The sequence below is a fragment of the Parathielavia appendiculata genome (genome assembly GCF_033297405.1).
Source record: "Parathielavia appendiculata strain CBS 731.68 unplaced genomic scaffold N657scaffold_12, whole genome shotgun sequence".
Lineage (NCBI taxonomy): Eukaryota > Fungi > Ascomycota > Sordariomycetes > Sordariales > Chaetomiaceae > Parathielavia > Parathielavia appendiculata.
The window spans coordinates 341,666-366,409 of NW_026944231.1; the positions used below are offsets into that span (position 1 = coordinate 341,666).

General features: G+C 56.6%; 8 protein-coding genes across 8 annotated transcripts; 2 read left to right on the forward strand and 6 right to left on the reverse strand.

The window, feature by feature from the left end:
* Positions 1-612: 612 nt before the first annotated feature.
* Positions 613-3,052, reverse strand: N657DRAFT_648099 (uncharacterized protein). The gene is made up of 2 exons (XM_062793456.1): positions 1,545-3,052; positions 613-1,495 (listed from the first exon to the last, which is right to left on the reverse strand). The coding sequence occupies exons 1-2, from the start codon at positions 2,714-2,716 to the stop codon at positions 964-966; spliced, it is 1,704 nt and encodes a 567-aa protein (XP_062645045.1). The 5' UTR covers positions 2,717-3,052; the 3' UTR covers positions 613-963.
* Positions 3,053-3,332: 280 nt separating this feature from the next.
* Positions 3,333-5,628, forward strand: N657DRAFT_648100 (rRNA adenine dimethylase). The gene is made up of 11 exons (XM_062793457.1): positions 3,333-3,831; positions 3,902-3,943; positions 4,003-4,217; positions 4,270-4,374; positions 4,426-4,474; positions 4,525-4,544; positions 4,598-4,630; positions 4,687-4,715; positions 4,777-4,843; positions 4,915-5,311; positions 5,435-5,628. The coding sequence occupies exons 1-11, from the start codon at positions 3,609-3,611 to the stop codon at positions 5,464-5,466; spliced, it is 1,212 nt and encodes a 403-aa protein (XP_062645046.1). The 5' UTR covers positions 3,333-3,608; the 3' UTR covers positions 5,467-5,628.
* Positions 5,629-5,897: 269 nt separating this feature from the next.
* N657DRAFT_623522 (uncharacterized protein) lies at positions 5,898-10,013 on the reverse strand. Its single transcript, XM_062790686.1, has 3 exons — positions 9,926-10,013; positions 9,785-9,893; positions 5,898-9,732 (listed from the first exon to the last, which is right to left on the reverse strand). Exon 3 carries the CDS (start codon positions 9,547-9,549, stop codon positions 5,986-5,988), a length of 3,564 nt encoding a protein of 1,187 aa, XP_062645047.1. The 5' UTR covers positions 9,550-9,732; positions 9,785-9,893; positions 9,926-10,013; the 3' UTR covers positions 5,898-5,985.
* Positions 10,014-10,648: 635 nt separating this feature from the next.
* N657DRAFT_648102 (uncharacterized protein) lies at positions 10,649-13,428 on the reverse strand. Its single transcript, XM_062793458.1, has one exon. The coding sequence runs from the start codon at positions 12,942-12,944 to the stop codon at positions 11,136-11,138; it is 1,809 nt and encodes a 602-aa protein (XP_062645048.1). The 5' UTR covers positions 12,945-13,428; the 3' UTR covers positions 10,649-11,135.
* Positions 13,429-14,585: 1,157 nt separating this feature from the next.
* N657DRAFT_577968 (ribosomal protein L10e) lies at positions 14,586-15,488 on the reverse strand (the record flags this gene model as incomplete). Its single annotated transcript, XM_062789283.1, has 3 exons — positions 14,586-14,815; positions 14,870-15,254; positions 15,444-15,488. 3 exons carry the CDS (start codon positions 15,486-15,488, stop codon positions 14,586-14,588), a joined length of 660 nt encoding a protein of 219 aa, XP_062645049.1.
* Positions 15,489-15,873: 385 nt separating this feature from the next.
* Positions 15,874-16,583, forward strand: N657DRAFT_601239 (L30e-like protein; the record flags this gene model as incomplete). The annotated part of the gene is made up of 4 exons (XM_062790099.1): positions 15,874-15,921; positions 15,978-16,111; positions 16,281-16,329; positions 16,485-16,583. The coding sequence occupies 4 exons, from the start codon at positions 15,874-15,876 to the stop codon at positions 16,581-16,583; spliced, it is 330 nt and encodes a 109-aa protein (XP_062645050.1).
* A 1,312-nt stretch (positions 16,584-17,895) lies between these two features.
* On the reverse strand, positions 17,896-20,745 carry N657DRAFT_578048 (uncharacterized protein; the record flags this gene model as incomplete). Its single annotated transcript, XM_062789294.1, has 1 exon — positions 17,896-20,745. One exon carries the CDS (start codon positions 20,743-20,745, stop codon positions 17,896-17,898), a length of 2,850 nt encoding a protein of 949 aa, XP_062645051.1.
* Positions 20,746-22,982: 2,237 nt separating this feature from the next.
* N657DRAFT_648107 (uncharacterized protein) lies at positions 22,983-23,712 on the reverse strand. The gene is made up of 3 exons (XM_062793459.1): positions 23,676-23,712; positions 23,140-23,625; positions 22,983-23,062 (listed from the first exon to the last, which is right to left on the reverse strand). Exon 2 carries the CDS (start codon positions 23,410-23,412, stop codon positions 23,155-23,157), a length of 258 nt encoding a protein of 85 aa, XP_062645052.1. The 5' UTR covers positions 23,413-23,625; positions 23,676-23,712; the 3' UTR covers positions 22,983-23,062; positions 23,140-23,154.
* Positions 23,713-24,744: the final 1,032 nt, after the last annotated feature.

A 24,744-nucleotide genomic window follows, 5' to 3' on the forward strand; every position in this document is an offset into this window, starting at 1 on the left:
CGTTGGCTTCACCGGACGGGGTCTCACAAAGATAGTTTGGAGGATCCTGGGCATGGCACGACGGCGGGTTTATGGTCCATGATATCCTTCTTATTCTTTCAGATTTTATCTCTTGTCGCTTCTGCTTTCTCACGACAAACCTGCATTCAGTTGGAGTTAGTTGACTTGGGGACTTGACTTTCACTAGGGAAAATACCAGGGACAGGAGGCATTGGGGGCAACGGGGCTTGATCAAGGGGCGTTTGGAAGCTTGAGCTTTGGAGGGCTTGCCCGTTGCGATACCTTACCTACCTTAGTGGCGTTCAACTCGGGCGTTAACACACTTCCTTCCGTTCGCCTATCCCATTCAGATGACAGTGTCCTTCTTTTCGTTCAAGGTTCAGCAATGCGGTCGTGGGAAAATTTCATTGCTTCCCCAAACAGGGGAAGCTGACATGATCTCAGCATGGTGAACAGCACGGAGACCTGAGGGAGGGGCGCATGGCGCTTGGGAAATGGATGGGACCTTGGGAAACAGGGTTGGGAAGGGATCATTGGGCTGGAGCAGGCATTAGTTCACCGCTTCGTGTATGTGTATGTATGTAGGAAGGGGAAATGTATGGAAGTTTGCACGTATGGATGGCGTGAATCCATACTGCATCGGGTTCATCAAGTCTCAACGACTGGGACTGTGTGTACTCGAGTATGCACTCGCTATAGTTTGTGAATGCTATGTACAAGTACCATCAAAGCCGTTGTCTGGCGGGATAAACCGCACAGCAATTAGTCTATGTTTAATTCCCATCCCTGTCTCGCATTTTCGTTGGACAGCTTATCCAAACCATTACTCTCCACGTTCAGCCCAGGGCGCCCCTTTCGTCTATCAGTGCTCACACTCCTAAACTCCCAAATTGGGAGCATGTGACCACACGCTATCAGGGAATTCCCTGCCGCTAATCCAGTACCGTATATTTGGAAAGCAGACTAGTTCTTTTCAGGCAGGGTACTCGGCTCGTTCTCATTCGTCAGGCCGCTGTAGGCAGGCCTGGTCGTGGGTGGAATGATAGGCCCAGTCATTTCCTCGGCCATGGCTTCTTCGTATGTCGGGGGAGCGTCGTCGTATGGCGGGTGGTCCTGTCCCGGCTGGAGCTGGGATGGATACAGAGCGTCGGCCGGCTGTTGCTGGGATTGTTGTTGAGCCGGGCGAGGGGGTAGGTTTGGTGTTTGTGTTGGGTGAGAGGGTTGTGACGGGGAGGCGAGTGGTTGTTGTTGCGCTGGCTTTGCTGGGCGGGAGGTGCGTCCCCGTCCTTGGCGCATTGCTTCAACGAGGGCGGGCGGAGGGGCCAGGCCTGAATATACTTCGATTTTGCTGAAATGCAAGGGGAGATGGAGTTCTTGGGGATGTTCGATGGGATCGTTGTGTTTGCTACGTTGGCCGAGAAGCGAGGTGCCTTGGGCCCGGGCGGAGGGGTTGCCCCATGCTAAGCCGAGCTTGATCTCGAGATGGTAGTCGCGGCTGGAATGGATAAGTAAGCGTGTCATCCTTGGACATGGTCAAGACGTACCTGAGATTACATGTGATGAAACTCGGCATGACGGTGTTGGGCAGGTGAATCTGGCTCCACAGGTCATCTGGCACAACGAACTCGGTTCCCACAGGGTCTTCGGATCTGGACAGAAGAAGCGACAGGCCCTGACGAGACATGATGACCCAGCGGTTCATCTCGGTGTTGACCAGGTTATGGCAGCGCACAGTGGTTTTGGCGACGAGGTCGATTTGCAAAGCTATTAGGTACACATGTGCGTGTGCTGCGACCAGCTTCTTGGCTATCAGACGCAGGGGTATTGGTCTGTTGCAGGTGAGAATGGCTGGGTGAGGAAGGCGGGCTGACATCTCGACAGAGGGAGGTATGTCGGGAGCTGCCGGTGACGGCGGTCCGTTTGGCCAACCGTCGGCAGAAGGTTGGGGATTGGGACTCGCATCTCCGGGGGTTGACGGGACTAAGTATCTACCAAAGAAGGAGGAACGCTTCTTCGAGTATGGTCCTGGGCGTGGGCTTCTTGGTTGGAAGGCGAAGGGCCGTCTGGCGTAGGCCTCCTGGTTCGTCTTTGGCGGTCTTGGGGGTTCGATGGGCAGAAACTTGAGACCCGTCTGGTACCGCCAGTTTTCCTTGAAGATTCCAGGCCGTTGTATGGTGACCTTGAGGTAGTACCGGATTTCGGCCTCCCCTGGAAAGCCGGTAAAACTTGGGGGCAGCGTCTTAGTGACGTGCGCGTACATCAGCTGCTTGGTCCCGTCCATGACGCGGAAGCCCGGGCCAAAGATACCGCCAGGGGTGACAAGACCGCCGATCTTGGCCATGGCTTCGGCATTGCCGCAGGAGTTGTTGAAGGGGAACTTGAACTGGAAGGGGAACCGGTGCTGACCCTGGTTCAGAATGTAGGGTGATGCCATGGCGGGGGCATTCTCGTCGGGGAAGACCTGGCCGACCTTGTACAGGATCTTGTGATTCTCGTGCAGGGTGTCTCCGCTGGAGGTTCGATCTCTGGCGCTGGCGATGCCCAGGCCCGGCCTGTCTGGGGCGATGGCCAGGGCGGTCCTCGACTCGCCCTCGAGCTTGACCACGATGAGACCGACATGCTCGGGGCGGTCGAGGGTGAGGAGCACCTGGCCCGAGATGACATCCAGGTTGGTGTAGAACTCGGGCGGGTTGTCCAGGATGATGCGTATTGACATGTTGCACGGTGCACCGGGTGTTGCGGACTTTTGTGGTACGGTCGGCAATGCAGCCGGGCAAGGACCGCAAAGTACGGAGGTACTACGCCCTTATGTGTGGGATTGTAGACGAAGCAAGAGATTGATATCCCTTAACCAAGAAATGAATAAGAAGCAGCAGCATCAGTCGACGGCACCTGCAAGAAACGCCATGCATGCAACAGCTCAGTCAGCCCCACGCACGCAGCCGCAGGGAGAAAGAGGAAATACTCAAGGCTACTCCTCGCTCGTTGTATGATGGCGGTGGTGGTGTGTTATTGAATGTCAACCAACAAAATGCCGGTTTCAGGAAGCGCTATGAAAGTTGCGGTGTTGGATGCCTTTCTAGGAACCCACAGCCCTGTGAAAGAGCTTCGCCGCAAAAGCTCGCGCGGCATGTTACGTCAGTCCGGACTTGCAGCTTCTTAACGGCTGGACCACAGCCGAGAAAACCCAGGTACTGTAGAGTATCGTACCATTACATGGCACAGCAGGAACAACGTCAGCTCCCAGGTATCGTTTCAAGTGGCATTCAAGGGGATGGAAATGTGCCTGATATTCATCAACATGCAAGCTTGACATGCAGCTTGGGGTTCTATCTCAATGTGCAGCTCAGCATTTGGCGTTCGGTTGCTGTGATACATGGGTTACGATACACGATGATTGATGTGTGCCTTACCTTTGCAGGAAGACCGCCTAACCCCGAACTTGGCAAGCGGTGGTGGCCCATATCTTATCGGAATGCGGGGGGTCCTTTTCTGCCAGTCCCAAAAAATAATGGGGGCGATGCGGTGAAGGGACAATTCTATGGTGTTGATAGATCTGCTTCGGCTCTCACAAAAATACACAACACACCGACTCCCGAGCTGGAACAATGCCCAAGGCTGCCAAGCAGAAACGTGCGGGGGGAAGCAATGGCCCCTACGACCGGAAAGCGTCGAAAGGCTCGTCTTCGGCCAACACGAACATCTTCAAATTCGACAAGGACTTTGGCCAGCACATCCTCAAAAACCCCGGCATCAGCGATGCCATTGTCGGAAAGGCCTATCTCAAGCCCACCGATGTCGTCGTCGAAGTCGGCCCGGGTACTGGAAACAGTGAGAAATTCTGCGTCTACTTCGACTCGATTGACAACATGGCGACACTGACACGACACCATCTTGACAGTCACGGTCCGAGCTCTCGAAAAGGCGAAGAAGGTGATAGCGAGTACGACACACTCCCACCACACACAACTTGGACCGCTCGAAACCAGCTGACCGTCCCAGTCGAACTCGATCCGAGAATGGGTGCCGAAGTCACCAAGCGCGTCCAAGGCACGCCCCTGGCCAAGAAGCTCGAGGTCATCCTGGGGGACGTCATTAAGATGCCCGCCATACCCCCCTGCGACGCCCTCATTTCCAACACTCCCTACCAAATCAGCAGTCCCCTCATCTTCAAGATGCTGTCCATGCCGAACCCGCCCAGGATCGCCGTGCTTATGGTCGGTACTCCCAAGATGGTGAGCCATGGACTTCTGGCTGACGATAGCTTAGTTCCAACGAGAGTTTGCCAAGAGACTGGTTGCCAGGCCAGGCGATTCGCTGTATTCGAGGTTGAGCGTCAATGTCAATTTCTGGGCCACATGTAAACACATTATGGTATGGAGGAGCCGAAAGTGATTAAGATACCATTGTGCTGATAAGTCTCAGAAAGTCGGAAAGCAGAACTTCAAGCCGCCACCCAAGGTTGAAAGCGACGGTAGGTGGCCCGAGAGGTGTCGTGGTGGAACTCAGCTAACCACCCCCAAGTCGTCAGAATAGAGCCACTAGTAGATTGCCGTCCCCGTTTTGCACCAGCGATAGCACTAACTAAGACATCCAGCTCGGATCCGCACGGCCAAACGTGGCTTTTGAGGTACGGCACAGCTGTACGAGTTCTAACCCTTCTTCACCTGCTGACCCCCAATGAAGGAATTCGACGGTTTGCTCCGTATTGCATTGTAGGCAGAGCTGCCACCATCCACTCCTCATACCCCATCCATACTAACATTCCTGGCCCAGCAACCGCAAAAACAAAACCCTCCGCGCCGCCTTCAGCATAAAAGAAGTCCTCGCAATGTGCGAGCGTGTCAGTAACCCCCCTGAACATCATCCTCTCCTTCCAACCCATCCTTACTCACTCCCGCGACGGATGGACAGAACTACAAAATTTACTGCACCCTCCACAACATCCCAATTGACGAGTCCCTCGCCGACACCACCCCGGTCGCAACCACCGCCTCCGGAGACGATGACATGAACATGAACGTCGACGACGACGACGACAACAAGGACGAAGCCGTCGATGGCGATGGCATGGACACAGATGAAGACGACAACGATCAAGACGAAGACGACGAGGATATGCCCACCTTTTTCAAGGAACTCAAAGAAGCCGGGGCCAGTAAGGAGGCCAGTAAGACGCCTAGCCGGAACCCCAAGTCCAAGGTCGCCTTGGTCGTCAAGGCCAAGGTGGATAAGGTGCTGACGGGGACTGGGCTGGGCGAGAAGCGGGCGAGGATGTGTGATCAGAATGACTTTTTGAAGTTGCTTCTAGGTGAGTCCTTACCTCCCCGTTCACCAGCTTCGGCTTACTTGTTCGTTGCCTCCCACCTTTTTGTATTGTTCTTTCTCGACCCTTTTGTCGGTTAGTGACATGGCTGACGCGGTGGGTCGGTAGCTTTTCATGAGGAGGGAATTCACTTTTCTTGATGGGTGCAGATTTTAGATATACCGTGGACAAAAGTTGGGCATTGCTGGCGTTTGGAGGTGGGAAAATCGTATATGGCGTTTGATCCTTGCCTGAGATCTGAAGTCTTTTGCAATTAAGAATAATCCAGAGTGCCCTCCCATGCCATTCTTGCTGGGAATGAGTCTTGAGTGACTGGGTCCATTACCCGAATTCCCCCCCTTGAGTAGAACCTTACTCTTAACCGGCCATAAGCACATACAATTGCAATAAGCACTGTGCTAGGCACTTCTGCAGAATGAGATGGGAATTCTATAGGGTGTACCGACACATAAACGTAGAGAAGTAGTGGCGAGTAGATACTGATCAGATATCTCCGAGACGCGCTTCACCTAACGCCAGCCAAGTCATCATCAGCAAAACCAAACATCCCTCGCTAGTCCCACCCAAGAAATCAATTAATAAAAAATGCCAGCCAAACGTATATGCTAAAAAAAAAGGAACAGAGGAGACAAAGGGAACAACTGGAGATGGACGACTCTTCATCCCCACTGCGTATCCAACAACTCCTCCCCCGGCTCCTCCACCCCCGCAGTTCCGTCCTCATGGATCCGGAAACCGATGACGCCAAAACTATCGCTCCCCTCCTGCCTCTGCTGCTGTTGCTGCTGCTTCTGTTGCCCGGACCCTGCCCCTCCCGCCGTACCAGCAACTTCCTCAGCTGCCCCAGCAAGCGGGATATTCTGCCACGCGCCGGGCTTGCTCGAATACTCGCTCGGTGCCTGGCTACTTGCACCGTCCTCGTCTTCGGCCTCATCCCGGTTATTGTCCACCAGTTGAGGTCCTACTTGTTGTGGTTGCTGTTGATGTTGTGGTACTGCCCCGGCCTCATCTGGGCGAATCACAATCCCGCCATCACCCCGTTGCGACCGCGATCGCGAGGACAGGGAATGAGAATGCGACGACAGCGAAGACTGCGACGTGGGATCGATGTTCTCGGCGTCCTCCGACATGTCGCTGTCCCCATCGCCGTCAACGCGAATATAGCCGCCACGGCGGGCAGACGTGGCGGTGGTATCCTCGATGCCCTGCCACGGTATATCCTCTGGCCGCAGTGGCTGCTGTTGTTGCTGCTGCTGTTGAAAACTCTCCGAAAACCCGGTTCGTTGCCGACCAAAGCCATGCCACACCCCGCCGCCGCCCGCACCGTCCTGACTATCTGGGAGATTGTTCCCGGCGTCAGTGTCGACACCGTCGAGCTCGTCGTCTTCTTCCTCGTCTTGATAAATGTCAAGATCTGCGTCGTCGCCGTTCTCGTCGGTTGTTGTCGTGAATCCGAATGAGCCGTTTACAATTCGCCGCGCTGACGCAGCAGCGCTGTGATGATGCTGGAGATCAGCCATCTGGCTATCGTCGTCGTCTTCCAACCCCCCGTCCGTGCTGCCCGACCCAGACCCGGTACTCTCGTCCGTCGTAAAACTGTCGTCCATCATATCCTCGTCCTCTTCCTCCTCGGCATCATACCCGTTTCCAATGCCCCTCAACACCGGTCCGCGACTCCCGCCGCGATGGTAGCCATACTCTGGGATAGCCTCGCTATGTGGGGTGGCATAGAAAAACGGTGTGGTCCTCCTCTCCCGGTTGTTGTTCTGATTTTTGTCCTCATGATAACCGTACAACCCGCCCGGCGCAAGCGACGGTGAGCGACTCAAGCTGGTTCTGCTCCAACGGGGGGTATTCCGCGGGACAAGGCTCGGCGAGCGGCTGGGGAAGCGGCGTTTGGGGACTGCGCCGGCGGCCAAGGGGATATTGATGGCATTGCTGCCTAGCCGAGGGCTGGGCCGGGGGCTTGGGCGGGGGGCGAAGGGCGAGGAGCGGCGCTCGTAGGGTGTCATGCTTGCCGCGTGGGACGAGACGCGGCGACGGGATTGGGCGGGGGAGAGCATGCCTGGTCCCACAGGGGGAAGCGAGCCGGTGCGGATGTGAGGCGGCCAGGAGCCTTTGGGTTCGCGCTGGATAAGCGGGGACTGGGCGCGGGGGCGGTTGGAGCCGGCCGCGACGATGGGCGACTGCACGCCCGTGTAGAACAAGGTGGATGGCTCGGTAGAGGAGCGTCGGGAGACGCGCTGGTGGATGGACTGGCGGAGACTGATGTTGGAGGTGGCCACGCTGGGCGGCTCGTCGAGACGGTCGTTCCAGTTCCAGTACTCTTCCAGCGCGTCGGCCTCGGGAACGTCGGCGGTGCTCTGGGAGTCAGAATACACTCGGCTCAGTTGGCGCAGCTTCTGCCACGTCCACCCTGCCTCGCGCGCGTGATAGCCGAGCGGATGATCCTGGAGATATGCTTCGGGTTGCGTGATGTAGAGTCGTTGGACACCTGCAGCTTTCATGACGACGCTCGACACGAGAAAGGTGAAGTCCCATAGCGCCGGCGTGGCCATCTCGGCGGGCGAGAGAAACCGCAGACGCGAGTCTTTGTGAAGCTTGCGCAGCGGGACCCAGGCCTGCCTCAGGCCGAGAAACTCGGTTAGGGGATAGTCCGGCGCAATTCCTGAGCGAGCATCCGAGTTGGAAATGCGCAGGATGTCTTCAAATGCGCTGTGGATAGCGAGCTGGACGCTCCGAGCATCAGGTCCCCTAACGAGAACCGTCTTGATCAGACCCCGGCTCCTCAGCCGCTGGTCAATGACTCGCCCGGTAGCAAAAGCCCTGGGCAGCAGCCAGTTGGACTCCTGCCCCTGCCCTGTCCATTCTTGAAACTGTGGCAACTGCGGGTCCGGCGTCGCCCTGCTGATTGTGTTGGGCATCTGGGTCCAGTCGTCGCCGTTGGTGCCTGTCGATCGGCGGTGGGCACGGAATTCCCTCGCCTCGAGCCATATCCCTTTAAGCGGGAACGGCAAGAACACGACCTCGAGCTCCCAAGGCTTGGCGTATGAAGGCATCGCGGCTGCCTGAAGTTGCCTGACCTGTGCTTGTAACTGCTGCAGCTGGCTGTACACCTCGGCGCGATTCGCGGCTGTCACGGTTGCGTTGGTCGAGACAGAGACGACGCTGGCGGTCGCGTCATCGGCACCGCCGTCCCGCTTCGCCGTGCGCCTGCTGCTCACCACGCTTCCGTTGTCGCTGAGGATTTTCTCCACCTCTTCTACCCGAGACTCGAGGTCGGTGACGCGGAGGTCGATGTTTTCGTGCCTGTCGTGGCAGTCCTCGTGACCGGCAACAGAAAAGGAGTTGGTTTCGAGCCTGTCCAGGCGCTGCTCGTGAGTGTCAAGTCGATCTGCTAATTTGTGGTACCCATCTGAGCTTGACACCGAACGATCCTGCGAGGGTAACGCTTTGGGAGTGGAAGCAGCTTCAGTCGGGGCATGGGCGGCATCTTGTACCACCTCCGCAATTTCCCGGATGCCACGGTCCAGTTCTCGCGATTCCGGCCTAAACGCAGAAACACCACTTAGTGTGTGCAGGCCCTTCCCGGCAAACGGCTTGAGATACCTCGCCTGGCTCGAGGCAGTAGTCGACGGCGCGGGGGGCGGGGACATCAAACACTGAGCTGGAAACGGTGGCAGACCATTGGCATGTCCAGATTGGGATCGGTTCAGGTCTCCCCAGTTATTAAACGTATCCGGCAGTGGGCTGTCCTGTCCGGCGTGGGCACCCTCAACGGGGGTAGGGTTGGCGACCACGGAGGTTTGATGAAAGTCCAGCAAGCTAAGGTCCAGCGACGACCCCAAGCTTCCCGGCACATGGAACGACGGCAGCTGGACTGGACTCAATGGTTCCCGGTTGGCCCTGGGCCTCTGGTTCTCCTGTCCTGGCGCATTCCCCATTGCTGGCTGCTGACCGGGCCGCGCATCCTCGTGGAAACAGGCGTGGTGCGAGCACATGCAAACCTCGGCCAGCGCGCCGCTGTCCTGGAAGACCCCGCTGCTGAGCGACGCGCGGCTCCAAAACCGGCGGCAGCCACAGCGCGGCAGGTTCTGGTCTGTGTAGTTACAGGGCCCGTTGGGGAGCCCTGGCCCCGGGGCCCTCGCCGTGTGGGCGTCATCGTAGATATCGAATGCGTAGGCACTGCCTGGCCCCGATATGTCGAAGGGAGCGGCAGCCATTGAAGCCTTGGGAGACCATCTCCCGGATGGAAGGGACTCGGAGAGACGGGGAACAATGTGTGGTCGGGGCGGGGATCGATGCTCCGGCAGGGGCGGCTGGGGGGACGATGAGCGGGATCGCGGCGACCCAACACCAGGCTAGCTGGGCCGCGATTAAAGCACAGGAGGCTTTAGTACATGATACTGCGCGCGGTCAGCTTCAAGCGAGATATGGCAAGTTTGCGACCCAACCGACCAGCCGGGCAAGGGAGGCAGCGCAGGATGCGGGTGCATGTCCCTCGCACGCCGTCGAAGAGGATAGAACAGGGAGCAGTCAGAAATGGTGCGGAACGGACTTCCTATATATATTCGTGCTCAAGCTGGCGTCTCATTGTGCATATGACCGCAACAAAAGGCGTGCTGTCGCAACAGCCAGAACCGGGTCGCAAAGTCGTCGCAAAAGTAAAGTGAGGCGCAGGCAGCATTGGGGGAAGGTGTCGCAGCTCGGAGAATCGGGCAAGCTGCTGGGAATGCAAGGCGAAAGCGGGGTGCGGGCACTCTCCATTTTCGCTGAAGCCACTCCGGGAAGTTCACGTTGCGGAGCTGACATCCTTGTTCGATAGTGGAGAGTCGACGTGAACTTGTGACTCGGCCATTCGCCGAGAACCTGCAAGGATGCTGGCGGCATAGTCGAGCTCGATAAGATAGGTACGGTGGAATTCAGGAGCGGGTGACTCTGGTGACCTATCTGGGCCGACTTGCAGCACGGCAGCTGCTGTTCCTGGCATCCTTTTGTTGTGCCTGGAAGCTTCTCAATCGCGAGGCCATTGGACGCCTAATTCTCGAAACGCGTCAGGGCCAAGTTGGTCCGCCCAAGCCGCAACCGAATTGGCTGCCGGGTGCTTTGGATGTTTGGATGGTTGGGTTCCCTGCCCCGCTGGAGCCGTCTGATTGGCACGAAACCACTTTAGATACTGCAAGCATGTCGCGCCGCTACGCGTAAGTTGGGGCGGCTTCGAAGGACCGCGGTGAGCAACTTCACCGTCCTTCCTACTTTAAATCAATGGCGCATTCTGAGAATCATCTTCATCGGCGACTTATGGCCCTGCTTCATCCACCCTGAACCGCAGCTTTCGTAACGTACCCGTGTCTTTCTGACTGGCCTCGCTCGGTCTGATCCTGTGAGCGGTTCGCCTAACACACGCTTGTCGCCTTCCAATTGAATATACCCGAGGCGAGCAAGCCTGGCTGTCACCTCAATGGTTTACCCCAGAGATGTTAGAAACGAGAGCAAGTTTGACGAAATGACTGTACGGGAACATCTCGGCATACCGTATGCTGAATTCGGAAGAAAAGCACGGAGCACCAGTAGAAATGCAAGGCAAGTATCCGAGATGAACGCATATCATGTTCTCAGATCTGAAGAAAAATCCACCTCTGCGGTATCTCAATTGTCCGTAATGAATGCAACCATGATCCATCCAGTCGTTCAAAGATGCCCCGTCCGTCCATGCGACCCGGGTTTAGTATGAGAAACCCAAGGAAAACGAATATAATACATCAGCCACTCAGTGCAAAGCCCTGCCGTGAACGACTGGCTGTCAGTGTCAAACCTCGCCCCAGCTCCCCATCGGCCCGGTGCTCGCTATGACACCACTCCCTGTACCAATCGACCCGCCAATATCCCAATAATGGCGTGACGACGGCCGCGAAGAGATACTGCTCCGCCTAGCCGACCGCCGCGTACTCTGGCTGGCACAGCTGCCGGGCGGGTGCCTGATTGCGACGCCGACGGGGCTAGACGACCCTCCCGCCGCGGCCGCCGCCGCCGCCTTGAACGAGCGCCGCTCGACCGGGCGAGGCCGGTGGTGGTAGCTCGCATGCCCATGCCCATGTCCATGCGCGTGCGATACGAGCGGGTGGTGCTGACGCACCCTCGCCGCCTTCGCGGCCACCTCTTGCGTGCTCGAGGTAGCAAGGTGCGCGGTGCCTGAGGAGAAGGGGGGTGAGGTTGGTCGGGATGAGGTGAAGCGGGAGCGGAGGTACCGGAACACCAGCCGGACGTCAAGGTCCCGTTCCCACTCTTCTTGCGTAAAGGTGTGCATATCACTCGGAATCGTGTTTGTGACACCCAGCGCTGAAGAGGTAGGGAGCTCTGCGGGCTGCGCAGGCAGGGGGTCGGCGGCCCCGCCAACCGTGGGCTTGAACTGTGGCATGTAGGGGACGCTGCCGTCCACCCTTTGCCCGCCCTCGCTCACGTCCGCAGGAGCCTCGGGGATGACCGGCAGGCCAGCATAGGGCAAAGTCATGTGCTGCACCCGGGAGTACGCAGCGAAGGCACCGGGGTGCGTCGACAGTTGATGCACGAGGACGCCAAGCTCCGTGGCTATGCGGTCCAGCATGCGTAACTGCCACTCCGAGTCGTATGATGACTCCGACGTGGGGACGGCCGCCTCCGTGGTGGCGGCTGCCTTGTGTGTCGACGAGAGCATGACCTCGTCCGGAAGCGCCTCCCCGAATAGGATGGCAAGCAACTTGTCATTGATGCCCATCAGGTCGCAAATGACCTTGCGGGCAAGACGGCTCCAAAGTCCGGGCTTTGTGCTGCCCGGGGTTGGCTCGTCTTGGTCATGCCAATCCATGCCACTGAGGTTGATATCTGCCGCTTCTTCGTCCGCAATACTCCTTGTCGCTGCTTCTTGCGGCACTGTGCTATCCTGCCGGACCTTGAAAACCGACGCTTCGGACTCCCGTCTTCTCCTTGTCTCTTTTCGAATATCTTCAAGCAGAAGCTGACTCTGCTCGAGCCGCCATGTTTCAATCCTGCGATTTCGCTCCGCTTCTTGCATCTGTTCTGTCTCGAGCTGCAGCTGGGCCAGACTGAAACTCTCGGTTCTGTGGCTTACACGGTTTGGGTTGAATCTCTCGAAGGCGTACAATCGCTCCTGAGCCTCAACGCTCAGACCGGGAGCTTCGAACCTGAAGGAGCCCAGGCCATCGTGCCCTGGGAGCACAGGCGCCGCATGTGGAACTTCGGGTGAGCTGTTGTAGGGGCTAGTGACAGCTCGAAACTCTGGGAGATGGCTGTCCAGGCTGTCGAGCTCGGCGTCTTCCTCGACAAGGCTCTCGGCCACGAGTTCTGAGGGCGAACGCAAGTTAGATTCGGAGCGTGCGGCGGTGGCAAGAGTGCCGAGATCACTAATTCTTGACCGCCCCGGCGTGATTTGGTCGTCTTGGACAGAACTCAGGTACGAGGTAGTGGTTCCCGCGTCTGTGCCGGGGGTAAAAAGAACCCATGTCTGAGACTCGTCCGGCGCCAGTGGGTTCAAAGCGGGGAGAACTGCAGAACCTGCATCTTGCGACTCGCTGCGGTGAAGCCGCGGGAGGAGTGGTCGCGTGGATTGCTGAAAAGCCATGATGTAATTCCTGGGCTTTGTCGTCCTCCTGGGTAGAAGTGCTCCCAGTAAGACTGGCGGCTCGGGTGGTGCTGTTCGTGGACGCTGAGCGGGCTACGTCGCCAGGCGCAACAACAATCAGTCGCCAGCTTCGAGAATGCTGAGCGCTGACCAGTCTCGCCAGTGTAGTGGTCACTCGAGATGGAGATGCCCAGGGTCGCGTGCCTGTCCGGAGGCGGTGAGTCTACGTTGTACACAAGTGGACCATAGCAGGGCGGCCCGATAGCCGATGGGCGTTCGGATGAATGATGATGTTATCAGCTCTCAGCCCCAGCTGCAGAGGAGCTGACTGCGTTTCTCTGTACCCAATTCGGTCCCGGGCGCTGCGGTAGAGCGGCGGCGACACCGGGTCTCTATGTTTGGTATTGTGCGAGAAGAAGGTAAACAAGAACAGAAACGGAAAACAGGAGAGGCCCGGAAGATGAACCAACTGGGCAAACCGGGAGGGCGGGGGTGCTGGTCAAGCTCATAGAAGATGCACGGGATCAGTGACATGGCGGGATGCTAGCTCTGCGGTTGTTAGAGACCCCTGCTCGATAACGGAGCTGAGCTCCACCACCGCCTGACCTAAAGTGAGTGTTGTCTGGGCATTCCTGGAGGTTTGTCAGGATACTGCTCAAACTATAATATCCTATTCTCGTGAATTTGCTGTTGGTGAACGTCTCTGATTTACCAAGAGACTCCTGGCAATGTAAACAATTTCACAAATTCTGACAGCAATCCATACATCTCACAAATCCTGTTACAGCGATGACGGCCATGGTCTTGGTCGATCGGCCCACTCCATCACGCCACAGACAGCCCACGGACGTTATCGGAGGGGGTGTCCGATAAGTACCACGTCTATCATAAGCCTGATCTTTAGCTTCCAGATTGTTACCAGAGCCTTGACCGACACCGGAACTGCCTATCAATAGAGTGGACGAAGTTAGCCTTGTTGCATGGCTCTAGGAAGCTAGGCTGGGACATAGAAAACCTGGATGCAATTATCTCCGGTCATAGTTCCTCTGCTGCCTCGCGTCCACCGAAGCATTTAAGAGGAGCATTAGGAGCAACAGCTCGACAACGTCAATCCACTGTTCATCGCATCCCTCAAGTTACACCTTTCGGGCCCTCCGATGATGTCAGATCCCCATGGCTCGCCATAACATATCCTCCACCAATCATAATTCCTGAAGCCATGTCCAGCCGGGGATCCTCAGAAGCCGTTATGGCATCCGTTTTTACTCGGTCTGGCGGATGTGAGGCGCAAGGCGCTAGCGGTCGCCTCGTCCTCGCCTTACTCAGTCTCTGCCACCGTGGACTGCTGACCTGCGTGGTATCCTGCTGCGCGCGGGCGGCACGACTAGGACAAAGTCAAAAAGGTTTTAACACTGAAAACGCTCTCTGTTCTCACGCAAGTCACAGGAAACAGGGCCACAGAATCCCATGCGCACTGCTGTCCTGTTGTCCTTATTAAGAACCACTTTGGTTGAATGGTTCCATTGACTGTGCCGACTCATGACCACGATGATAGTTGACATGCTCTCGTATCAGCCCTAAAATGACCGTTGACGCCACCCTGAAGCCAAATAACCATTTCCTGTCCCCTTACAAACCGCCTTATGCGCTAAAGGCCTCCGGGAAGCGCTTCATGTTGGTCTCGAGGCTGCCGTGGTTGGTCAGGAACTGGACATAAGCACCATCGACCTTGACGCGGCCAGCGGCCTTCTTCTCCAAGTACTCCTCGCGGCGAAGGGGAGTGAAGCCCCAGTTCTTGGAGATGATGATCTTTTGCCGGCCAGGGAACTTGTACTGAGAGCGGCGGAGGGCCTCGAGGGCGATGGCGCGGTCTACAAATCAGTTAGCTAAGCATTTAGCTACTCCCAATCCCAGTAAGTACTCACTAGAGTCACGAGTGCGGACGCTCATGATGATCTGACCGATGTTGACACGGGCGACAGTGCCGTTAGGCTTGCCCCACGCACCACGCATACCCGTCTGCAGTCTATCGGCACCGGCGCAAGACAACATCTTGTTGATACGGACGACGTGGTACGGGTGGGCGCGGACACGGAGGTGGAAGCCTTCCTTGCCGGCCATCTTGACGAGGTACTTGTTGGCGCAAATGCGGGCGGCCTCAAGGGCTTCGGAGCTCAGCTGCTCATACTCGTTGGAGACGAGGTGGATGCAAAGAGGGAAGTCGTCGACGGTAGCACGCTTGCGGCCGAGGTCGAAAATGCGAATCTTGGGGTCCGGCACACCACGATTGAACCGCGACTTCGGGTACGGCTGGAAAACAGCTGGTTAGCAAACTGAGAAGCTAAAAGCCTGTTAAAAACATGGTCGGCCGCAAATCCTCCTCTTGTTGGTCAACCAAGCCTTCCCATCGCTCCCGTTGCGCTCTTTGCCCATTTCCTCCTCTTCCAGAACTGGTGCGCATATCTCATCGGTCGGCGTGTCGAAGCAAAAGTTGCTCACCTTGTTCTTGCAGTACCGGTAGCATCTGGCAGGACGGCGCGCCATTGTGACTGATTTTGCAGCGACGTCACAGGTATGGGTGCTGACTTGGTGTTGGGGGGTTGAGAGGATGGGTTGGGAAGCCTCTGCGATTTTGACCAAGTGGAAATTCGCCCCCAGCGTTGTAGATTACCAATCCAGATTCCTAAGCCTGCCGCTTGAGTCAACCGGGAAGGTGGGGCGGTTAGGGTTTGGGAGCTGCACGCGCACCTATTTCGCAGCCAATGAGAATTCAGCAAGGCTCCGCCGGGGGAGTCCCCAAATCCAGAAAGTTTTCGAGTTCGCGACTCTCCGCTGCTTCTTCGACCGACCTTCCAGCCAACGACGAGGACCTCACGACCAGGAGACATATCCATTCCCTCTCCTACCTACCGACCACAGAACAGTCGCAATGGCTCCCAAGAAGTCCAAATCCGACGCTCAGTCCATTGGCGCCAAGGTCCGTTCTCTCGATGTCAACAATTCCTGACACTTAGACACTGACATGGAGAACAGCTTGCCCTCGTCATCAAGTCGGGCAAGGTTGTGCTGGGCTACCGTAGCACTCTCAAGGCTCTTCGCAGCGGCAAGGCCAAGCTCATCCTCATTTCCGCCAACACCCCTCCCCTCCGCAAGTCGGAGCTTGAGTAGTACGTTGATACCCAGAGATGACCACAAGGAAGAGATGGACGGGCGCATGCGATGGATTGGCGGGGGCACCTGGGCATCCTGCCGGTTCTCCTGTCGATTCATCCTCGTTCATTTCTCAACTCAGGCACTCTGAAAATCAGGATTGACCTGGGGCTAACGGGGCAACAGCTACTCGATGATGGCCAAGACCTCCGTCCACCACTACAGCGGCACCAACGTAAGTCCACCCCATGATATTGGGACAGCGCAGGCTTCTGCTCGTTGTTCTTGGCCGGGATGACCGCAAGGTCCCCCGGTCTGCCCAGAGAAGAAGTCTCGTTGCAGACTTTGGAGGGTGCCGGTTCGCATGCTTACTTTTCCCCCTTTCCGCAGATTGAGCTGGGCACTGCTTGCGGCAAGCTCTTCCGCTGCTCCACCATGGCCATTCTGGATGCTGGTGACAGTGATATCCTCAACGACCAGGCCGCTTAAGTTGAAGGCGCCCAGGCGAGGTTACCAGTTGGCATTCACAACGGCGTTTCGGGTCTGTGGTCGGGAAAAATGACGTGATGACTTGGCGATATCCGGCTGCCAGAAGAGAATTTGACGGCCACATTCGACATCCGGATTTTTACTAGATGTCATAGTCCGTAGATCAGTCGTAGTTTATGGCAATTCGGTCTTCGAGCCTGCTCCGTCTCTCGCTATCTGTCCTCCACAAAGTCTCGTCGTGCGGGACGAGAACTAAAACTGTCGCTGTTTAAATTCAGGCACTCATTTCCGCAAAGTTCTGGGAGCAAAGCTTTTGGGCATGGGCTCAATTGGACTATGATAAGTTCAGGGACTGTAGCTTAGTTCAGCACGGTCCTGAGCAGAGAGGCACGAGATCAAGATGCCGCAGTCTCCCGATAAGGAGAACGGAGAAGAGAAGCAAGGTGGACAGAGGGTCAGAGTCAAGCAAGACATGACTTGGTAACTAGGAACAAGAAGTTCTGTCAGTGTTGAACGCTGTCTCGCTCTGGCCACTACCTTAGGTACGATGCCCCTCTGCCATCATTCAAAGACACTATCTGAAAAAGCAGGAACAACAAAGAAGTAGGCTTTCCTTAGTTAGCACTGCCCAACGCTTGGGCCCCAGTATGATCATAACAGGGCCCTGAGGCAGTTGTGAGTTTATAGAGAGGTGGAAAGAGGTCATAGTTAGACAAACATTATCCCCCGCAACTCCCTAACCTGCCGCTGGTTAGATCAATCATCAAGAACTCCCATCCTCTCTGTCTACCCTACCTTCCATCCCGTTATCAACACAGGAAGAAGGGTTGAACCGCAAGAAAAGAAGGAAAAACCAAACGTCATCGTGAAGAAATCGCTTCTGTCGAGTCTGGTCTCTCTCTTGTATGTGATTGTGTTCTGGCCCCTTTTTAAGTATCCGTTTCCGACCCGTCCCATCAACCCAGCAACGCCATAAAAAAAATCCCCTTAAGACCACTCCGGCGCTCCATTCCAAGAGATCTCGAGAAAGAAAACGAGAAAGAAGAAAAGCGAGAAGGAAGAAAAGTATTTTGTGACCACGTCATGCACGCTCCCAACCTTCAGTAGTCGTCAGTCAATCAATCAGTATACGGAACCCGCTCCCAAGTGAAGCAAACAGACCGGATGCCCATCCCAACCCAGCCCAGAAGCAAGAGCTGCAAAGTAGCAAACATCCCAAATGAACAAACAAAAGAAACATAAAGGGTGCGTCGCTGGACACAGGGTCAAGAACCCTGCTTCAACCGCCCAACTCCTCAGTATCCTTTCATTTTCATCCCACCGCAAAAGAAATCGACACGTCCCCCTCCCGCTTGCTCGGCCCCGTCCCAACCGTCGAATTAGGCTTCAACCCCGGCGGATCATTCGCCGCATTAGGTTTAACCGTGGCCTTGCCGCTCACCGTGGCCGTCCTGACCCGCTGGCTCAGCGGCAACGTATACTTGAGCACGCCCTTGAGAATAAGCTGAAATTCGTCCTCCATGATCCGCTCCCAGCGTTCCGGCCCGCCGTACGTGCCATTCCCAGGGTTCTTGAGCCGCACCTCTCCCGTCGAGTACGAGATGCCCTTGTGGAAGAATGATCCCTCAAACGACAGGGCGCTGTCGAAGCCCGTGATGGTGCCCAGACGCATGTTGGGCGACGAGTCATCGGGCGGGAGCGGGTCCGGGTCGGCGTCCATGATCTTCATCTCGCCGTTGTTTTCGCCGACCCTGCGAGGCGGCGGGGGCCCAATCTCGCCTGGATGGGTGTGGCGCCACCACTCCGAGTCGGTCATGGCATGCGGTGACTTGGCAAACACTTCGATATCGGCAGAGTCGACGACGACAACGACGACGTTGGGGTTGTGAGCGCGGACGGTCAGGTCGAGCATGAGCTCTTGCTGGCTCGCGACGACGTGCTCCATGGACACGAGCTCGATGTCGGTGAGCGGCTGCGATGTCGCAAACATGAAGCCGATGGCGCCCGACACGACCAGGAGCAGCATGACTGTCAGGACGAGGCAGCTGGCAAACCGATTCAGCACCGAGAGCCGGGCCCGGTGGTAGGTCTGCGCCTCGATCGACCGCAGCGAGTGCATCCCCCGGCGACTCCTGCCTGACCTCCCCGATCGAACCGTGCCGGACTGTATCAGTGGTGTTCTCTCGTCGTCGGCGCCAGTGGTGTCGTCGAGGTCGTAGCCCGCTGTCAGGTGTGTCCCCCGCTTACCGTTCGCCCCTGCAGCAGCGCGGTTAGCAAAGCGGGGGCTGGGCGGCCCCGAGGATTGCCGGGAACCAATATTCCCCGTAGCTACTGATGCGTTGAAGGGAGAATGTTCGGCGAAGAGAGACGGGTGGCCGTTGCCACTGCCGTTGCGGCCCCATCGACCAAAATGGTGGTGGTGACGGGCGGTTCCCCGGGCCGAGCCGGCGTTGCTCCTCCCTGTGCCCCGACCGTCGTCATCGACATAACCGCCGTCGCTATTGCCGTTCGTGTTAGATGAGTTTACAAACTTCATGCTCTTCTTCATGACTGGTGGCGGGCCGGCGCTGTCCATGACGGCATGGATGGAGCGCATGCCACTGCGGTCGATCTGGCTAGCCATCGAAGTGGCGCTAGGGGTCCGCGAGTGGAACCTCATGGGTCGCTCGCGGCCATCTGGGGGGTTAGAATCGTAGACAAACGTCTCCTCGGAGTCGGACGAGTTGGCTTCTTCGACGGCGCTCGCAACCTTGGCCTCGAAGATGTCCGCCTTGGACGAGGCTAAGCGATGTCTTGTCAGTAAGCTACTCATGTGGGAGATGACCATGCTCCTCCTGCGGGCGTGATATTGACGAGAGCGACTGTCTGCTTCGTCGTGGTGACATTTCGTAGGCGAAACACACTTTTCAGCCGATGAGACGACTGATCCCATGGACTGATAATAGCGCAACCTAGGGAATAAAGCAGTTGAACGTGGTGGCTCACCGTTGCCAGCCGTCACGGTGGGTTGCTTCCGCGGCGGCCTTTTCTTTTCCTTCTTTGGTCGTATCGTCTCTGTGCTCGCCTTTGTGCGCAGGCTGACACTGGACCCCTGGGCTCCTGTCCCTGGGACAAGCGGGGCTTGTGGGATCGACGTTACTGTCTCGGTCTCGACTGTCATGCTCTGCAACGATGGCTCGCCAGTCTTGGTCTTGGTGACAGTTTGCTTGATACATGTGCTCGACTGTCTGGTGGTCAGAGGCGGCGCGCTGACGGCTCCGCTCCGCCGTCCAGCTGCGACGTTGTCGGTCTCGCTGTCGCTGACAATGGCGGTTGTCCTCCCTGCTGCATTGTTCGAGAAACCAAGGCCGACGGAATCTGCTTGGGAGGCCTCCGAAACGAAGCTACCGTCGAGCTTCTCTTGTATCGATTCCTCCTGGCCCGGAGACCCTATCGGGCTTACTTCCTGCACAGTTTCCAAAGTCGATGTGCTCCCGCCTCCGCCGCGAGCTGGTGTCTTCATACCGGTCAAGGGCTGGGCATCTTCCGGGTCTGTGTCAGGTGGCAAGTCGGCGGGTGGTCCTACCGGCGGGGTGGCGCGCTGGACATTAATCAGGGGCGCCTCCGGTTCTGGCCTCCTCGGCAGCCCCATGTTCGGCTTGTGGAGGATGGGCGGCGGGGATCGCAACCTCGGAGAGACGGGCCATCTCGGCGACTCTCGCAGATGCTCCATGGTCGTGGGGGACTTGACGGGCGCGCCCACATTCGAGCTCAAATCCGACGCGGACGGGAGGAGCGTAGGGGTATTAGCAGTCGACAGGGTCTTGGATGTCGGCGCTGGCGCAGGGTTGGCCTGCCTCCCGGATCGCGAAGGACTGAGATCTTGCTGGCTATTCTTCCTCGAGCTGAGTCCCGAATTCGCGGACGAGGTGCGCGAGGTTGCGGTCCGCGACAGCGGCCTGGTCGGAGAGGGCTCGCGTGATGATGGGGAGGGGGATGGGGCGGTGGACGACGAGGCGGACATGGCAGAGGTCTGGGACGTGAGTCTGGAGGGACCAGACTCGGTCATTGGCGTTATGGTTGCCGTGCTTGCAGAGGATTCGCGGGAGAACGTGGGGTGCGCATTCCGACCGCCACTAGGTGCTTCCGACGAGCCGGTCGATATGTTTGGTGGCTTGTCCATGTCTGCATGCGAGCACTGGCACTGGCTGGACAGGATGAAGGGAGAGGAATGGAGGCTCGGTCCGGGGCACACATGCCACGCGCGGTCTTTGGGGGTCGACTCTGGGCTAACTGCGCCGGGTCAACGAATCATGCCGGCCCGGCCTAGCGAGCAACAGAGGCTGTCGTCCAGTTGTTGTTGGGATTCGTGGTGTGCTGTGCGACCTTGTCTATGTCGGTGTCTTGTTGTCCTCTGTGCTGTGTAATCACCGCTGTAATGACTTAGGGTTTTGATTGAGCGATATCCGGAGGTTCTGATTTGTTGACGCGCAGGCAGCTGCTCTGTTGATGGGGCAGTTCTCATGCCTGGACGGCGTGGGAGGGTGATGGAGCACGGAATTGGGTGGATGATGTCGTTGGTCGGCCAGATGGGTCGAGCCACAAAAAACACAAACAGCGACTGGAGGGGTGTTGATGCGCTGGCCCACCCCTGCACCGTTTTTCCCGCTTCGGACCACCCAACGGTCAGACGGTGCCAAAAAGGGCTGATGACGGCGGCAGTTCACGGCACAAAAACGCGCAGTCAGGCACCAAATCGAGAAGCCCTGGATCGACTCCGATCGCCACTGGAAATGGAAGGGTGCATTTTGGTTATCACGATTACACCATCCACAACTCCGTACCTATCCGCGACTTTAAATCTCATCCGGCTGAAAAGCGGAGGATTGACGCCTTGAAACGAGCGACAGAAACAATACCGGTACCTTAAACGGAAGTGTCCCTCCGCTCGCTAGGTCAGGTACCTGACAATGGAAGTGACATTGTGCGGACACGTGTAACAACTTGTCCCTTTCCACTCAGCGATGGGCTGAAGTGACCGACTAGCCTGACCAAGCCGCAAGCGAATGCAGCCCAACCGTGCCCCTGAGAACGTGGCACGAATTGTGCCATGGGAGGTGGGTCGGATACAACAGTTAAGACAGTCTCTCTTTGGGGATGAAAGCAGGTGACCACTGACCAGGTACCCGAGAGGCGCGACCGTCTCACCGCAAGTGCTCGAACAACGGTTTGTCCAGGTCCCCACTCCGATGGTTGACTCGATTCCAGAATTCCGCTCCCCGCCAATTCCGGGACCAAGGCGATTGTCCCGGGCCGGCGAAGGGTCTTGCTCCGGTCTCAACGATTTGCGTTAAAAGCCGAGAAGTCTCCCTGCCTCATTGAGCAGTCACCTCTGCTAGTGATCCCCATCCACACACACTGCGAAGCAGCGAACGAACATGAATAACGCCATTTCCACTTATGTGATCGATCTGATGTTTTCCTACCTCCCGTCCTTTTCTGCATATTTGATCAGCTGAAAGCGGCCTTATCATCGGTCAACTCCCTGCACAGGTTTGTCCGGCGTCTGAATATTGAGCACACGCTTCCTTCCAGGGTTTCCCCTCAGGGTTTGGTTTCTATCACTCGTCCCCGGCTACCGCGGTCTGCGGCATGTCCGTGCGGACGTACCTCGGGTACTTGTTCCTGGCACGGAGTACATTGGCTTGCTTCAACTCGGTCACCGACAACCTGTTCGAAGGTCAACCATTTTTTACGTTTCAGTTAGAGCATTTCCCGCTTCCGCCGATGCGAGGATGCAGGTGGTGACGGCATTCTTGCATTTGGCCAATGACTGGCCGGTTCTGTCGAAATCTCACTTTTCGTGATTCGACCGATGAACATCACGGTGTCGAAATTTCGAGATCGAATCTCAGGGATCGTCCCAACTGGTAGATAATCGATCAGAAGCTTGAAATTCGACCTTCAACGGTGACTTTCCTGATGCACATGGCGACCGTGGACCCGTTCGTTCCCATTCTCGAGCAAGATCGGCGGCGTTTTGAGCCGAGAGTCAACAATCGGTCGATTCACTGCAAACGAAGGTACAAGACAAGAAGAGAATGAACAACGGAGAAAATTCTGGGAGTTTGTAGTCTAGAAGTTTTCATTGGCTTTAGAGGACCACACTAATCTCTTCGACAGCTCTTCATTAACCACCGTCACTCTCACATGATGTCGAGGTCCCCATCTTGTACTTGGACGTCAGGGTGTCCCTGACTTGCGAGTAGCAGGCAACTCCCGTTGTGAGATCCGCATCTTTGACGCTTGTTCTACAACTCGGGTTGGAACTATTGCGGTCTCATACCAGTACCCTCTTCAGGAAACTTATGCCGCTGCGTTGCCGATGATGCTCGCCGCTGGCAACTCATAGCAGCGTAGGCTGTCTTCACAGGCAGCTTACCAACAGATTCTGGTCATCAAGCTGACTGACACATACGGACTTACCCTTTCATATTACAGTCAGATACCTTTATTCAATCGCTGGAAGTTGTGTGGAGGTCACTTGAAGAGTATCTAACGCAAAACTCTCCAGCAGATTTCAACAGTGGATTTACGACGAGACCTCCGAGTGACTCCCACACATGCTGCCCGCAATCGTCACGTAGCCGAGCACGCCCTCGTCCCGGGCGCCGTCATGATACACGCCAGGTTGACCAAGACGGCCTTTGCTGCGCATGACCTCGTCTTCTTTCATTTTCCGGTGTTGTATAATACATTGTTCGAGGGTTAGCCGCTTGCCCCACAACCAAGCGCATGAGAGGAGAATGGCCCTTCGCGGGCACAAGAGCTGTGGGTGCCGGGATGACATGGACGGCGTGGGATATAGCGGTACCCCAACAAACAGTACAACGGCAATAAGACAACTCGTTAAGATGGTTGGGATGGGAATCGGAAGCGCGCTGGTTGTGGAATGCATGGTTGACTTCGTGACCAACAGTCGTTTTAGTACTTGGAGTTGCTCCCTGCCCTGAGAACCGAGACCTTGCACTCAAAGCATACCGCCGCACACAGGATTATTATAGTAGGTGTTCCCTCCTTCCTGCTGGGGAGTACGGTCTGACTATTCTACATACCCTTCTGTCCTCTACCAGTGCTTACGATGGGCAAGGAGCAATTGGAGGAGTAACTGGACCAGTCTGGTGTACGACAAATGACGTAATGACGTACATTACCCCTGGTTCCACTTCCCTACACCAAACTCTCCTCCGCTAACTCCCTCCAGTCGATAGCCGTGGTGCAAGTACGCGCTGCATATCGCGACGTTCACGTCGCTGGCCTTCGTGGTCGACCCGCTTTTGCTCTTCTCATGCTGGTGAGGTATGGAAAACTAGGAGCGCAGAAATCGACGCATTCTCCTCGGAAGCGGAGATCGCATTTAAACTCGGCCTTACCAAAGTAGTGAAACTGGTTGGTCTGCTTCGTAGGAATCCAAGTAACATCATGTTCCTACTGGTATCCATTTTCTTTGGCTACTTCCATGATCCAATTAAGCTCTATACACTGTTCACACTCAAGGAGGTAGATTACGACTGCCCCTTCCTCCCCCACCAATACAGGCCATGATGAATAGTTCTGACTCCGAAACACAGACGTCCTGGGGAAGCCGCGAGGACGGCGATGAACACAACACTTACCGTCTGCAGAAGAAGCCTGCCCGCAGCTAGAGCATGGCGATACCGATGGGAAAGGGTTTGCCCAAAAGCGATGGAGAACCGCCCGGGTCCATGATCGCCACCGGGCCGCGACCCATCAGCTGGCATCTCGAGGAGTGCGAGATTGGATGGAACTGCCAGGCAACTCGCGATAGCATCATTTCTTCACAAGCAAGCATGCTTCATGAAGAGAAGTAATTAGTATAACGTGGTCCACCATCGAGCGGGACACCCCATCGACCGGGACACTTTTTCCTTCACTATAATCACCCAACTTCAAGACGCGTTTTCTCTACCACAACAATGTCCGAGAGCTTCCCAGAAAACCGAGTTCTTCTCGCGATCAATGCGATTCGATCAACACCGGGGTTGAGTATCCGACGCGCTGCAGAGATATACAACATCCCCAAGTCGACAATTGCTGCGAGATTGAAGGGCCGGGCTGCAAAGTCCGACAGCTGCAACGGCCGTTCGAATTTGACGAAGAT

Bases quoted from the DNA above. Each gene is read 5' to 3' on its own strand.
- N657DRAFT_648102 (XM_062793458.1), bottom strand. From the start codon at position 12,944: ATGGCTTTTCAGCAATCCACGCGACCACTCCTCCCGCGGCTTCACCGC.
- N657DRAFT_648100 (XM_062793457.1), top strand. From the start codon at position 3,609: ATGCCCAAGGCTGCCAAGCAGAAACGTGCGGGGGGAAGCAATGGCCCC. The intron at 4,218-4,269 runs GTCGGTACTCCC...ACGATAGCTTAG, and splicing joins CCAGGATCGCCGTGCTTATG to TTCCAACGAGAGTTTGCCAA. The intron at 4,631-4,686 runs GTACGGCACAGC...CCCCCAATGAAG, and splicing joins GGCCAAACGTGGCTTTTGAG to GAATTCGACGGTTTGCTCCG.
- N657DRAFT_648099 (XM_062793456.1), bottom strand. From the start codon at position 2,716: ATGTCAATACGCATCATCCTGGACAACCCGCCCGAGTTCTACACCAAC. The intron at 1,496-1,544 runs GTACGTCTTGAC...TATCCATTCCAG, and splicing joins TTCATCACATGTAATCTCAG to CCGCGACTACCATCTCGAGA.
- N657DRAFT_623522 (XM_062790686.1), bottom strand. From the start codon at position 9,549: ATGGCTGCCGCTCCCTTCGACATATCGGGGCCAGGCAGTGCCTACGCA.
- N657DRAFT_648107 (XM_062793459.1), bottom strand. From the start codon at position 23,412: ATGTCATCCCGGCACCCACAGCTCTTGTGCCCGCGAAGGGCCATTCTC.